The 12242-nt window shown below is 38.0% G+C and overlaps 1 protein-coding gene across 3 annotated transcripts in view; it reads left to right on the forward strand.

Moving 5' to 3' along the window:
- LOC116846129 overlaps positions 1-12203 on the forward strand; it is a 31683-nt gene extending 19480 nt beyond the window's left edge. Inside the window, exons 2-11 of one of the 3 annotated variants that reach the window (XM_032819605.1) lie at positions 3099-3220; positions 3302-3441; positions 3649-3778; positions 3954-4091; positions 4165-4341; positions 4428-5831; positions 5912-6060; positions 6475-6845; positions 7278-7553; positions 8823-12203. In XM_032819605.1, coding sequence (XP_032675496.1) covers positions 3104-3220; positions 3302-3441; positions 3649-3778; positions 3954-4091; positions 4165-4341; positions 4428-5831; positions 5912-6060; positions 6475-6845; positions 7278-7553; positions 8823-10237 — 4317 coding nt within the window. In that variant the 5' untranslated portion in view covers positions 3099-3103 and the 3' untranslated portion in view covers positions 10238-12203. The remainder of the gene's footprint in view (positions 1-3098; positions 3221-3301; positions 3442-3648; positions 3779-3953; positions 4092-4164; positions 4342-4427; positions 5832-5911; positions 6061-6474; positions 6846-7277; positions 7554-8822) is intronic. The other 2 variants (XM_032819607.1, XM_032819606.1) reach the window with 2 other exon arrangements.
- The last annotated feature ends 39 nt before the right edge of the window (positions 12204-12242 follow it).

The following is a 12242-nucleotide window of genomic DNA, read 5'->3' on the forward strand; positions in this document are numbered from 1 at the left end:
CCTCTCTCTCTCTCTCTCTCTCTCTCTCTCTCTCTCTCTCTCTCTCTCTCTCTCTCTCTTTCTCTGGTCGTTCGTACAACCGAGTGTTATTATTTCTTCCCTTATCTTCTCCTTTTTCGTTGTTCCACGAAAGGAGATGGACGAGATTGTTGTACGAGAGGAGATGGACGTCACGTCGAGACTCGATGAATTTTCATTGTGTAATTTGTAGGTACATATCCTGACAAACGTTCCACAGTCACGGCCCCTAAGAGCGCAGTAAAACGCAACTTAATTTGAATTATGGCTCGCTACTTTACGACATGACACTTCACACGCCTTGTGTCGCATCGTTTAAAGTCCGACGGCGACCAATTGAAAAGAGGGAGAGAGAGAGAGAAACAAAGAGTGGTAAAATTATGAGTGTACTTTCTATAAATTTCTATAAATAGAATCCCATTCAGAACAAGTTTACTTGAGGCGACAGTGAATATACCTCATCATTCGAATGTTTGAAACTCGTAATAGAGTAGATTCTTAGGTCCTTATTCTAAAAACTCTCTTTTACCTATTAAAATGCCTTTAAATGTGACTGAAAGCCAATCTCAGAAGGCTTATAAGTCACTTAGAGACATTTTTATCAATAACAGAGAGTTTATTATAAAGCCTTTAATCCATAACGCAAAAAATATTTTTAGACAATCTAAAATAAAATATAATAATAAATCTCTAAAAAAACATCCTAAATTTCTTAAAGTAAAATTTTACTTCGAGTAAAATTTCATCCCAAGAAATTTTGAAAATAATCTAAAGTATAACAATAATAAATTCACAGTTTCTCAGAGTGAAATCTTACTTCGAATAAAATTTCACCTCAAGAGAATAATCTAAAATAAAATAATAATAAATACTAAATTTCTTAGAGAGAAGTAAAACCTTACTTCGATTGAAACTTTACGCCAAGAAATTTGGAGAGTACAGAAAATCGCAATGAGACTGCTTCGACACAATTTGTCATATTTTACATGTGTAATAGAACGAATTACAAAACAATGATCGCTTTTCCTCCCGCTATCTCGCGCTCGTCCATGTTTGTCCCGTCGACGTGTTTCGTGACCGATTCTATAATGGAACGTCTCAGCGTAATTACAAGATAAACATTCGTGTTTTCCTTATCGATGTTTAACGTCACCTCACGCGAGACGCGGTCGGCTGTTTGCTTGCTTGCTTGCTCATCCAGCCGGCTGTGACCGTGCCCTGAACAAAATGTCTCCCCCTCGAAGTACACTACATGGGGTGGCAACGGCAATGATACGTTTGTACAGAACGGTTTGTACAAAAGCAATTTGCACGACGGGCATTGGAACTAGCAATTCATCATCGCACTTTGAATGATCAAAGTCGCTTGGGCGACGTTGGAGGGTGTTCTTTTTTTTTTTTTTTTTTTGCGAGATTAACAACCGATGGATGGTGCCGCTTTTTGTTGAAAGAGAGCTGCCAAAACAAAGTCTATGTCAATTATAACAACTGTTCGATTTTGATGACGATCCTACAATGAAAGGCAATAGGCGAAATGTTGGAGAGAGTTATTAAGACTAGCGTGTAATTAAAATAGCGTAACCTTCATAGAGGTACATAATGGCAAGGTCGCGCCTTTCCAAGATAATGCTCTTTGTACAATGTGGCGATAGTAGGTCATCATCGTTTGCTCTGCGCCGACGATGTCATAAACTATGATAACGATTATGCACAAGTGGTGAAAGAGAGAGAGAAAGAGAGAGAGATGCCCTTTTTAAATACACACTGATTTTATCTAATTAATGGCTTAGAATTGCCCTTGGAATTTTGATGTTACGATAATCGTGAACTATAATAGTTTCATATTTAATTAAACATTATGTTTTATTGTAGTGTATCAAGATTATGCTAGGTTAAAGACCAGTTTATATTACCAGTAATACATTGCTAATAATACTGTTTTTGACAATATTGATGACAAAACTATCAGCATGTATGTAAAATAAGTGACTTTTGTTAATAACATTTGTTTCCTGCAAAATATTTAAAACAAATGTTACTAACATTTTTCATTCTAAAATAACAAGGTTAATAGCAAAATATGATTTACTTGCTTTATAACTTCCTGGAAACAATTGTTTTCAGCAAGTTATAAAACAAGTCTACATTGTATTTTTATTCAGATTGTATGTTTCTAGCAGTATCACACATCTGATTAGATTGTCTGACTTAAAGTTGCTAAAAACAATTGTTTCCAACAAATTATAAAACAAGTCAATCATATTTTGCTATTAACTTTGTTATTTTAGAATAAAAAATATTAGTAAATGTTACTAATATTTTTAACATTTTGCAGAAAAAAACGTGACAAAAATTACTTATTTTAGTAATATGCTAATAGCTTTTTTACCAACATTGTCAAAAACATTATTTCTGCAACTTATTATTGAGCGATCTAGATCAAAGGATGTTGAAAGCAAATGTTATTAGTAAAAAATTGAATTAGACATGTGTTAACAACACTGTTAATAATAAAGATTTTTTGTCTCGACTTGACTAATTATACTATAAAAGATGTAAAATTTGTGTATAGCACATCTTTGTATCGTTTAAAGTTTTCTAACTTTGTTGAAAACATTTGAGAATATTTTTTTTGCTAATAATATTACTATTTACAGTTTTATCATGGTAAATAATTTTTTTAACTTTGTGTTTTCTGCATTGTTAGAGATATAATTTGTTAGAAATATACAGTAAGTTGTTTTCTAGGAGAACATAGCTTTGCTAAAAACATCTTTGTTATTAGCTTTTTGCTATTAACATTATTATCGCTATTTTTTCAGTGTAAATCGATCTTAAGTTTAGATCACCTTGTCTTGATAAAGTGGATAAGCAAATGACATATAAGAATTAAAAATTATTTGTCTCTTATAAAGCGGATAATCAACTGACATATAAGAAATAAAAATTACTTGTCTTTCATAAAAAACAGACGCGATTAAAAAACGAAATAAAGCGAACGCTTAACTGATCACTTTCATATCTCAATTTGATTTACTCAATTTGACTCTACAAATGTTTGAATCCTTTCCTTGTTGCAGACAAAATGTCGCGGAAAAGCAGAAAGCGGAAGTCAGATGGCGAAGAACAAACGACGGTCGATGGAGAACAGGACAATTTCTTCTCCGACGAGATACGAGACGAAATGGAAACAATGTGGGAGGTAATTGAAAGATTTTGCTCTCTATAGTGGATCTTTGCAGTTGTTACTTACGAATTGTTTCACACGATATAACCATTTCAGATACCACAAATCTTCCACTTCCTCCATCTCACAAGAGAATCTCTAAATATACCTCAATTATCAATGTACGAAATGGAAAGGATGCTTTCGATACCAAGAGCGTCGAAGCAGTTAGCAAACATCATGACGTGTCTGCTAAGGTTGTTATACCGGTTATTCGATATCTGTCTGTCAAAGCGAAAAAAATATTATTAAAATTATTAAGATAAATGATGAATTGAAAAACTGAATTGAAGTACATATCTCGGGGCTTTCAGATATACGATTAATTAATAAATAAAACGCCATTAAGAGCTAGCGCACAGATTGTTGGATGTTATAAAGGAGGGATTTCTCTGTGATTTCAGCTCTCCAATTACCAAAGCAAAGCTACGCAAGGTACCACCGATGCCGTATGAATTTTGGACCAACATCTTGACGCACAAGATGGCGAGTTGGTTCAAAGTTTATCATGCCAAGCACAAAGATGCCACCAAAGTACGTATACTCCCGCAAACTTACTTTATAAACTGACGATCGCGTCGCAAGCTACGATCTGTAGCGTCCTGGTATCTTAGACACATGTCTCCAAATATCTCAGACACATACACGCACACGTAGCGTACACGTCAGTGACACATCAGTGACCGGAAACGTGAACAAAGATTTTTAGGTTCTAGAAACCATCGGCGTCGAGCCAGAATTTTGGAACATGTTCCCCGATGCTTCGCTGCTCGACGGCAAGGATTTTGAGAATATGAGCTTCAGGCAGAGAACTTGGCTATTGAAAACTGTCTGTGATACAATCATGGTGAGTCCTCGCGATAGAGTTCCGGAAATGAGAGGAACGACTAATCACATTGATCGTCCATCATTTTTTATAGCATACGAGAAAAACAGTTCAGGAAGACATGGCGAAGCAACCGTGGGAGGACCAATTCGAAACGAGTCTAGGACTGGATCGTTACGGGGCGAGATACATTTATTTTCCACAATTCATCGCGACTGATCTCAGGATTTACAGGCTTTGTCTGGACAATAAAATCTTGTCGACTGTCAGGGTAATTTGTTTAAGCATCTGATATGAGACAACTTGTAAATGCACAGATATGTTATGAATGATTGAAATATATTATATCCCTTGTAGCCTATGAAACCAAAGCAAGAGGCGAACTTGGAAACGAGCAATTCGTTCCGCGCAAAATTGAATAGATATAGAATGAGGAGAGCGCAATCGAGCAATAATCATAACAACAAGAATTTGTCAGAGCAACCAAACGGACGCGAGATTAAAGTCGAGGATAAGGATCTCAGTTACAAATGTAATATCGACAGCGCGACGAACTCGTTCATCAGCGAGGATACGAACCTAAGTAGTACAAGCACGTGCAGCAACAACAACAACATCAGTTTGGACGCTATCAATAGGAAGCGTTCCAGGAGTCTGTCGAAGATGTCTGAGGAAAGTACGATGTCGAACGCGAGATCCAGCGGTTACGACACCAATACCTCCAGTGACAACCGGTCTCTCGACGATGACGACGTTAAGGTGTTCAAAGGTTTCTCCGACATTCAGGGCGATAATTGCAAGATCGGCATGATTAACGAAATGTTGGACGACTTGAAGACGGAGATCGAAGACGGGAAGACGAACGGATGTGAGAGCGACACCAGGAGTAACGGATTAACGTCGCAAGAGGACTTCGAAGGTTTGTGCAAAAAGACAGAAAATTTGTGCGTTGAAGCAACATTGACTGTTGAGAAAGACAAAAGTGAACGATCGGTGGATAGTTTAATCGACACTTCGAAGACGGACGATGAGAAACTGAACGAAATAATCAGTGCCGAGAGTACCAAATTACTTGCAGGTGTAAGTTCCAAAAGTGTCTCAGCCGATGATGACGTAAGTGATAATATATCAAAGTCATCATCCAAGTCGGACGACGAGAAGCTGAGTGAAACTAAGACCAACAGCGGCAATATTAGCGCTAGTTGTAAAGAGAGAGAGAACGGTGTAAATAAAAATATTACTTTTAACGGGTTGCACCGTGCATCCTTTAGCAATAACGCATCCCCTAGCAATAATGAACTGTTAAGTGAACAAGTGACTAGGAGTAAAAACAAAGAGGGCATCTCCCCGGCGATCAAAACAGAGTTGAAGAATTCGGTTCCAGAGAGAACCTCGAGCAAGAGACAACTACGACCTCGCCACCGAGCGGCGCAACGTGACGCGGAAGATAAAACCGTAGTGGTGAAAAAGGAGACGAAGAAGCGAGTGGAGTTGGAAGACGATGCGAATGAGAATTTGTCTACGAGCGATGCACGACTGGAAGATTATGATTCCGACGATGATTACGCGCATTCTGAAAACGGTTACAATCTACGAAGATCCAACCGTCCGAAAACGGATGAGTGCAAGGAGCATTTCAACAAACTGCTGTCGGATCTTAGCGTCTCCGACTTTCAATTAGTAGCCGACAGCGTGGAAAGCTTAAAGGATCTCATTTCTAGTTTTACGGAGGAGGAATCGAAAAACGCTTCTAGCAATATTGTAAGTCCGACAACCTTAACAATTTCATTGGACATCTTCTGTTTCACGACTTATCCGCTACAGTCTCTCGTACTTTGCAGGCCGATATTATTCCTTTGTGTGAAATCAAATTGGTCAAGAAACTGACTGAATTGTTAAATTCCTTGGAGAACGTGGAGACCATCTTGAAGGATTCTACGCGAAAAGCAAAGTCCAAGTTACAAAGGGAATGGTCTAACTTTAAGGAAGGGTACGTATATCAACACATCTTTTATATCTTTTGTTTGATATGCGAACTAATCGGATATTGTTCAGTATTCGTTCATCTTCGCGCTAACACAACATAGAAATATGTAGTTGAAAGTATAAAAAAAAAAGAAAGCAATGTCATCTCATGGTATATCTCATGTCATATCATTCGGCACTACTAACACATTACTCCGCAAAGTCAAACGATAATACGTGTTGTGAAATAAACAACAACACGTATCTTTATTCGCGCATTTTCATTTGTAAATAGACAATTCGCGCTGCCTGACACCTCTTAAGAGAAATGCTACAATGCTACAATCCATGTGTGATTTACAGTGTGGGTCGCAATCCCACACTGCACATTGATTCATATGTCGAGCATGTATGGCAGACAAGCTGGTGTGTGTTGTAGCAGTGTGGAGGATCAGGATTCATCCGGTGAGGGTGGTCTCAGCTCTAATTGGTGGGTTCTTGGATCGCAGGGCTGTCCACTGTCAGCTCCCGGAGACGCAACGTTACAAACGTTACCGCAGCTTGCCCTATCCTCACTTGGCTCCCAAAGCCAACAGCCGCGACCCGAAACAAGCGAACACGAGAGTGCGGGCAAGAGCACCGAGCGGGGTCACTGCGAGAGCCGGAAGAGCAACGGCGAACGGCGAAACAGCGGCGAGAAAGCGGAAGACGAGGCCAGAGGAAGAGACCAAGTCGAGGAAAAGGAACAGGAGCGGAAACGTAAACGGGAACATAAACACAAGGAGAACGAAGTCACGGCAAACAACGAAGGTAATTCGTTTTGTTTTGCTCTTACTACTCTACCGTCCCTTTCCCGTTTATTCAACTTCAACTTCAGAAGACGATGTTTATACATGTTAGTATGCATCCATTTTTAAAAAAAGTGTGAAACCTCGAACTTGAATGTATCAAAGCGTTGAGGCCTCTTTTTTGCAATGGAGAGTGAAAGAGAAAGAAGGAGGTAAATGTTGAGAATAAAAATGTAAATGATGTTCGAAATAAAAACTCTTATAACTCTTATATTATTATAATTATATACATGATTGTTAAATATAAAATATATTGGTCGGCATAACAGCACTAACACGTGAAGTTACACTAGTACATATAAGTAGAATGTTAAATAAAAGGATTAAGAGCATATTCACAAGAAAGAGAGGAAATATCTTTCTTTTTTTTTTAATATGTTGTCTGTTCTCATAGCAGAAGCAGAACAGCAACAAACACGACGAGTACTGCGAGCACGTGGCGTCTCTTCGTACACAGAACAACTTTACTCGGACGACGAGAGCGACCAGGACGAGCTGGAAGAATGGACCGACGTTGAGGCAGTCTACGCGGCTCCCGGCGCACCGACCGATACATCCACTTCTCACGCTGCTCCGAAAGTCCGACACTCTGACGACTGGTCGGAAACAGAGGATTCAGACCAAGATTGGATTCTACCGGGAACTCGCAAAAGGAAAAATAAACGTCCGTGTGAGTGTCGTGTTCATAGATTTCTTCACGCAATACTCTTAAAACAGTATTCATAATCGGATTTTATATTTAAAAGTGCCTTAAGCTCATCACCAGATGCTGTGTATGGATTGTTTCATTGGCTAAGCAGCGTTCGGAAACTCAGCCCCACGGATTAAGTCGGGTGAATGACGCTGGGGGCAAGTAGTTTCCGAACTGCAAATAGAGAAAATAATAAACAATAGGTCTAATTATTTATCGTTGAAATAGTGTACATTGATAAAACTTCTGAAGAAACGGATATATAGTTAAAATTTAGTAGAAAAAAAAGAAGAGAACTAGTTCTAGTGCAAGTTATAGTGCAATCAGTTTTTAGAAAACAAACCTAATAAAAAATAAAAATATCAGTTTTTGCTGGATTAAAATTAATGAAAACAAATTTCGGGCAATTTACATCCTGACAGAAGTAGATGATCTGAGTAAAGTTTTCGAACACAGCTCTACGGAGCATCTGAGGGTAAACTCAAAGACAATTTTAAATATACTAATATAGTAAGATCCGGCTATACCGTCTTTAGACTGCCATCAGGTGTACTTGGTCATAATGCACAGATAATAGCTGTTGCTATATTTCGAAAAGGCAGGTGTAATGTGCATGTGACAATATGTAAAAAAAAAACAGAATTTAAAACTTCAAAAATATGTAATATTCACTAGAAGAAAAATTTTTTCTTAAAATTGTGAATTTTTTTTTAAATCTTATGCATGTGTAATTTTTATATTAAAAACACATTAAACAAAATATTAAAAACTCATATGTATGTACAAAAGTAGAGATCAATTTTTTTTTATTTTAAAATAAACAAATGACATTTTAATTAAATGTAAAGTACACGTAAACTTATATAATTATACTTCGCTATCTAAATATACTACATGTTATAGAGACAATTAAAAAATTAATTAATTAAAATTTAAATAATTAATTAAAATTAATTAATTAATTAATTAATATTTGACACAAGCTGAATTTTATTCTCCTAGTTCGTTAGATCTGCTATATGCTGACAATCAATGCAAAATTGGATATGTTTGTCTTCCCAACAACTATTTTTACCACAAATTGCAGCTGGCATCAGTTTTGCGATCATACTTATACAATTGTTAACGATTTAAATATCTTATATAAAAATTTGTAAATGTGTATCTTTTAGAAGAAAATTGTCTGTTGATAGCCAAAAAGGCCAAATCCAGCAACTTGTTCTAACTTGTACACTTGTATTGTTTCAGCTGCCAATCGAAGATTAAAATCTTTCCAACACAAGCTGCAAAACATCCGAGAGAATGCATGTCAGAGCAACGTAGTGTCTAATGTATCTAATTCTACTAGCGGGAAATCCGGCAACGATAAATCTAAAGATAACAGCAAACGTCCGACTGATTCCCCGCGAATCATCTCAAATGGTCGCGAGCGCTGTCCTCCTATTAAACGAGCGATTCCTGCAGATCCTAAGCAAGTAGTGCCTTCCACGGATACAATCTGCAAAATCGAGACTGTCGAAAGCGTACACTCAGAGTTAGACATCAAGGACGAGGGCCCGATCTATGATCCTAGCACAGTTCAGTACAGTGAGAACAACTACAACTCGAACCTTCAACAGAACTACATAGTGAAGACCGACTCGGCGCCCGTAAACTACTATGTAATGCAGAATGTCGGAATGCCGACTACGCCGGTGATCGGGCAAAGCTACTACATCCAGGGCACACCAAGTTACTTGATACAAGATCCACAAACGAATTTCTTGCCCTCCGCACAGCAACAGCCGCAGCAACCGCAGCAACCGCAGCAACAGACCGTGATTTACCAGCAACAGGCAATATTGACGCAACCGTTCGTTAATAATGTCAACTATACGCCCTACACAACGCAGTCGCAGTACAACATAGTCGCTACCAACCCGCCAGTGACGAGCCAGCCACAGTTAAGGCCGCAAAACGCGGCTCCTTCCGCACTAAGGATGCAGGGTCGATCGGTCAGTCATCAAAACAGATACATCGCGCCGCGACAGAGCCTGCCACCTAACGCCACAATGATAAGAAACAACGCACCTGTCCGAGACAACTGCCCGAGACTCAACAATCCCAAATTCGTGAGAGGCAAGACCCAACAACAACAACGTGCGTCTAATCCCAATGTAACGCCAAGGCGTAGACAAGCACAGCAGGCATCCGCGGATAACACCGGTCAAAAGACCACATCCTTGATCGTGCTGAGTGACAGTGACGACGAGATAGAGATGATTATCACGGAGAAAGCCACGACAAAGAGCGGCAACGTCGAAAGGAACAAGGAAAAAGGCACGCCGACCTCAACAACGGATAGAAGCAAAGTGACGCCTTCGAGAACCGTGAATACGGTATGCCAGAAACCCATGATCACCTCGGATACTCTGATCTCCTCGACAAAAGGTATCATACCGCCGCAGATCATCGAACGGATGAATCAAGGCGGCATATCCATCACTCCGGTGAAAAGTATCGCTCCGCAGACGGCGCCGAACGCGAACACACAGCTGGTAGTGGTCGTGAACGAGACCGGGAGCCATTATGCATTATCATTACCCAACGGGAGCAAACTGATACTCACTCCGGAACAAGTGGCGCAGATCAGAGCGTCAAACGGCGGCAGACTGATCTTGTAAGACTTCTACGACGTCGTGTTTGCCGGTCTTCCTGAACCATGGGTTGCGTGTATTGTATGTATGTACGCGTGAATGTACGAGTTCGACTTGATTCCTAATCCATCGCGAACTAGAATGATTTGCGACCACTGAGCAAATGTGATACGCGACGGGTCGATAAGGTAAAAGAAGTGGTCGCCGGACACGAAAACTTTTCACTATTAGTCTCGAATGATTCTATTTTCCTTTCTATTGTAATATAAACTCTTCAATAAAGTCATTTGTATCAGTTCAATTAGTTTATGTATGCAATACATTACTACAATATGTACCAGGTGTACAAATCAGTTGTGAATTAATTAATTATTATGCAACGGTAATTACAGAAGTTATGCATATTTTAGCTTAAATATAATTTATAAAGTGTATATAAATAAATTATCACAATTATATTACCAGTGGAATCGTCATAAATAGATGATAAATCATTTCATCTGCACGATTGTTATGCCTGGATATAGGTCCGGGAAGGTTTAACAGTCAGATCAAACGTTCTCGTTTTAGTCGGATATCGGTTCATTCATATGTTCTAAAATTGACGTTATTTTTCAAATATTTTAAAAACTTTTCATTTTTCATGTGTTAATAACAAATGTTTACACTTCGGCTTATAATTAATTATATAATTATATAATTTTACAGTATTAAATACTGTGTGCGTATCATAAAAATTAAACAATCATATCTTCTACGTCGTTGAATGTCCAGCTGTTGGGAAGTTTACTCTAATTTTGCTCATTCTTTTTTTCTCACACCTTGTGAACTTCGTTAATTAGACTGTAAGAACAGAAAACAGAAAAGCTGCGTTCTGTAATATGCATAAGCGCACATTTACCTATAGTTTGTGTTTTGTATACTGTAGAAAATTACGCGCATATGCGTATTACGGGACGCGGCCAGTGCTCGTTGCAAGTGCTCGGAGAAAATTAATTTAAAGACCTTAAAACGTATTTGTAAGAAGCAAGCCGTTTTAGCACCGTGTAGACGAAATTTTTTATTATCTCGTACGATCCTAAGAAGATATTGTTTCTTATGATAAGTTCCAACAGTTTACAGTTCACGTGATGCTATTAAGTATAGTACAACGCTCTGTGAAGCGCAAATAATGAGCTTGCATGAGTCACCGAACTCATATTAATTTCTTTATACATCTTCGTATCATTTAAAGAATTACACTGAGAATACTAAAGAGTTTTATGATAATTAATATGTATTTGTTCATTAAAAAACATACATGAAAAATAAAATGAGATCTTCGTCGTCGACAAAGTCGCATTTGTAGAATTATGTAATTAATAAGTAAGTCGCATTCGTGACATTTGTAAAAATATGTATAGAAAGTTCCGTTTGGCTCGCGATACGATAAAAGAGATCGAACGAATTGTATTTGTGCACACGCACATTCGTAACCGATGCTAATTTTGTAAAACGACAAACACTCACGAAGATATAGATATGCCATTAACTCTCATATCTATAGTAGACATAAATTATAAAAATTTCACAAAAAAACATCAGGTAGAGCGTCCGGCTCTTCTACAGACAATTAAAGTATTAATTAGCGCGCATTTTCTAGAAAAGAATTCATAGTGCATAATTAAGTAACTAATTTTTCCATTTAGATCATAAGATAATCATTTACACAGTAATGATAAGCGCATTGAGTTGAAAAATTGCCGACCCTCTTGCACGAGAAGAATGCTTGTAATTAAAATCTGACGATGTCGTGGTTTAGATTTTCATCAGTCCATCTCTTACATTAATTTTTCAATTCGATTAATTTTTCAACTCATCTAAAATATCTGATATATTTCTCCAATGTGTGTGCCGCAACAATGCCGCAACAAAATTTACATTGTAACCCGCGTCTAAACACTGGGAAACTATTCTTGAAAATATCACCCTAATAAATGTACTAATATATTGATTTACACGAACATACATTATTTACGAAGTATATACGAGG

This window comes from Odontomachus brunneus, unplaced genomic scaffold (assembly GCF_010583005.1).
Source record: "Odontomachus brunneus isolate Ranch 3 - 2012 unplaced genomic scaffold, Obru_v1 Obru_scaffold_060, whole genome shotgun sequence".
NCBI lineage: Eukaryota > Metazoa > Arthropoda > Insecta > Hymenoptera > Formicidae > Odontomachus > Odontomachus brunneus.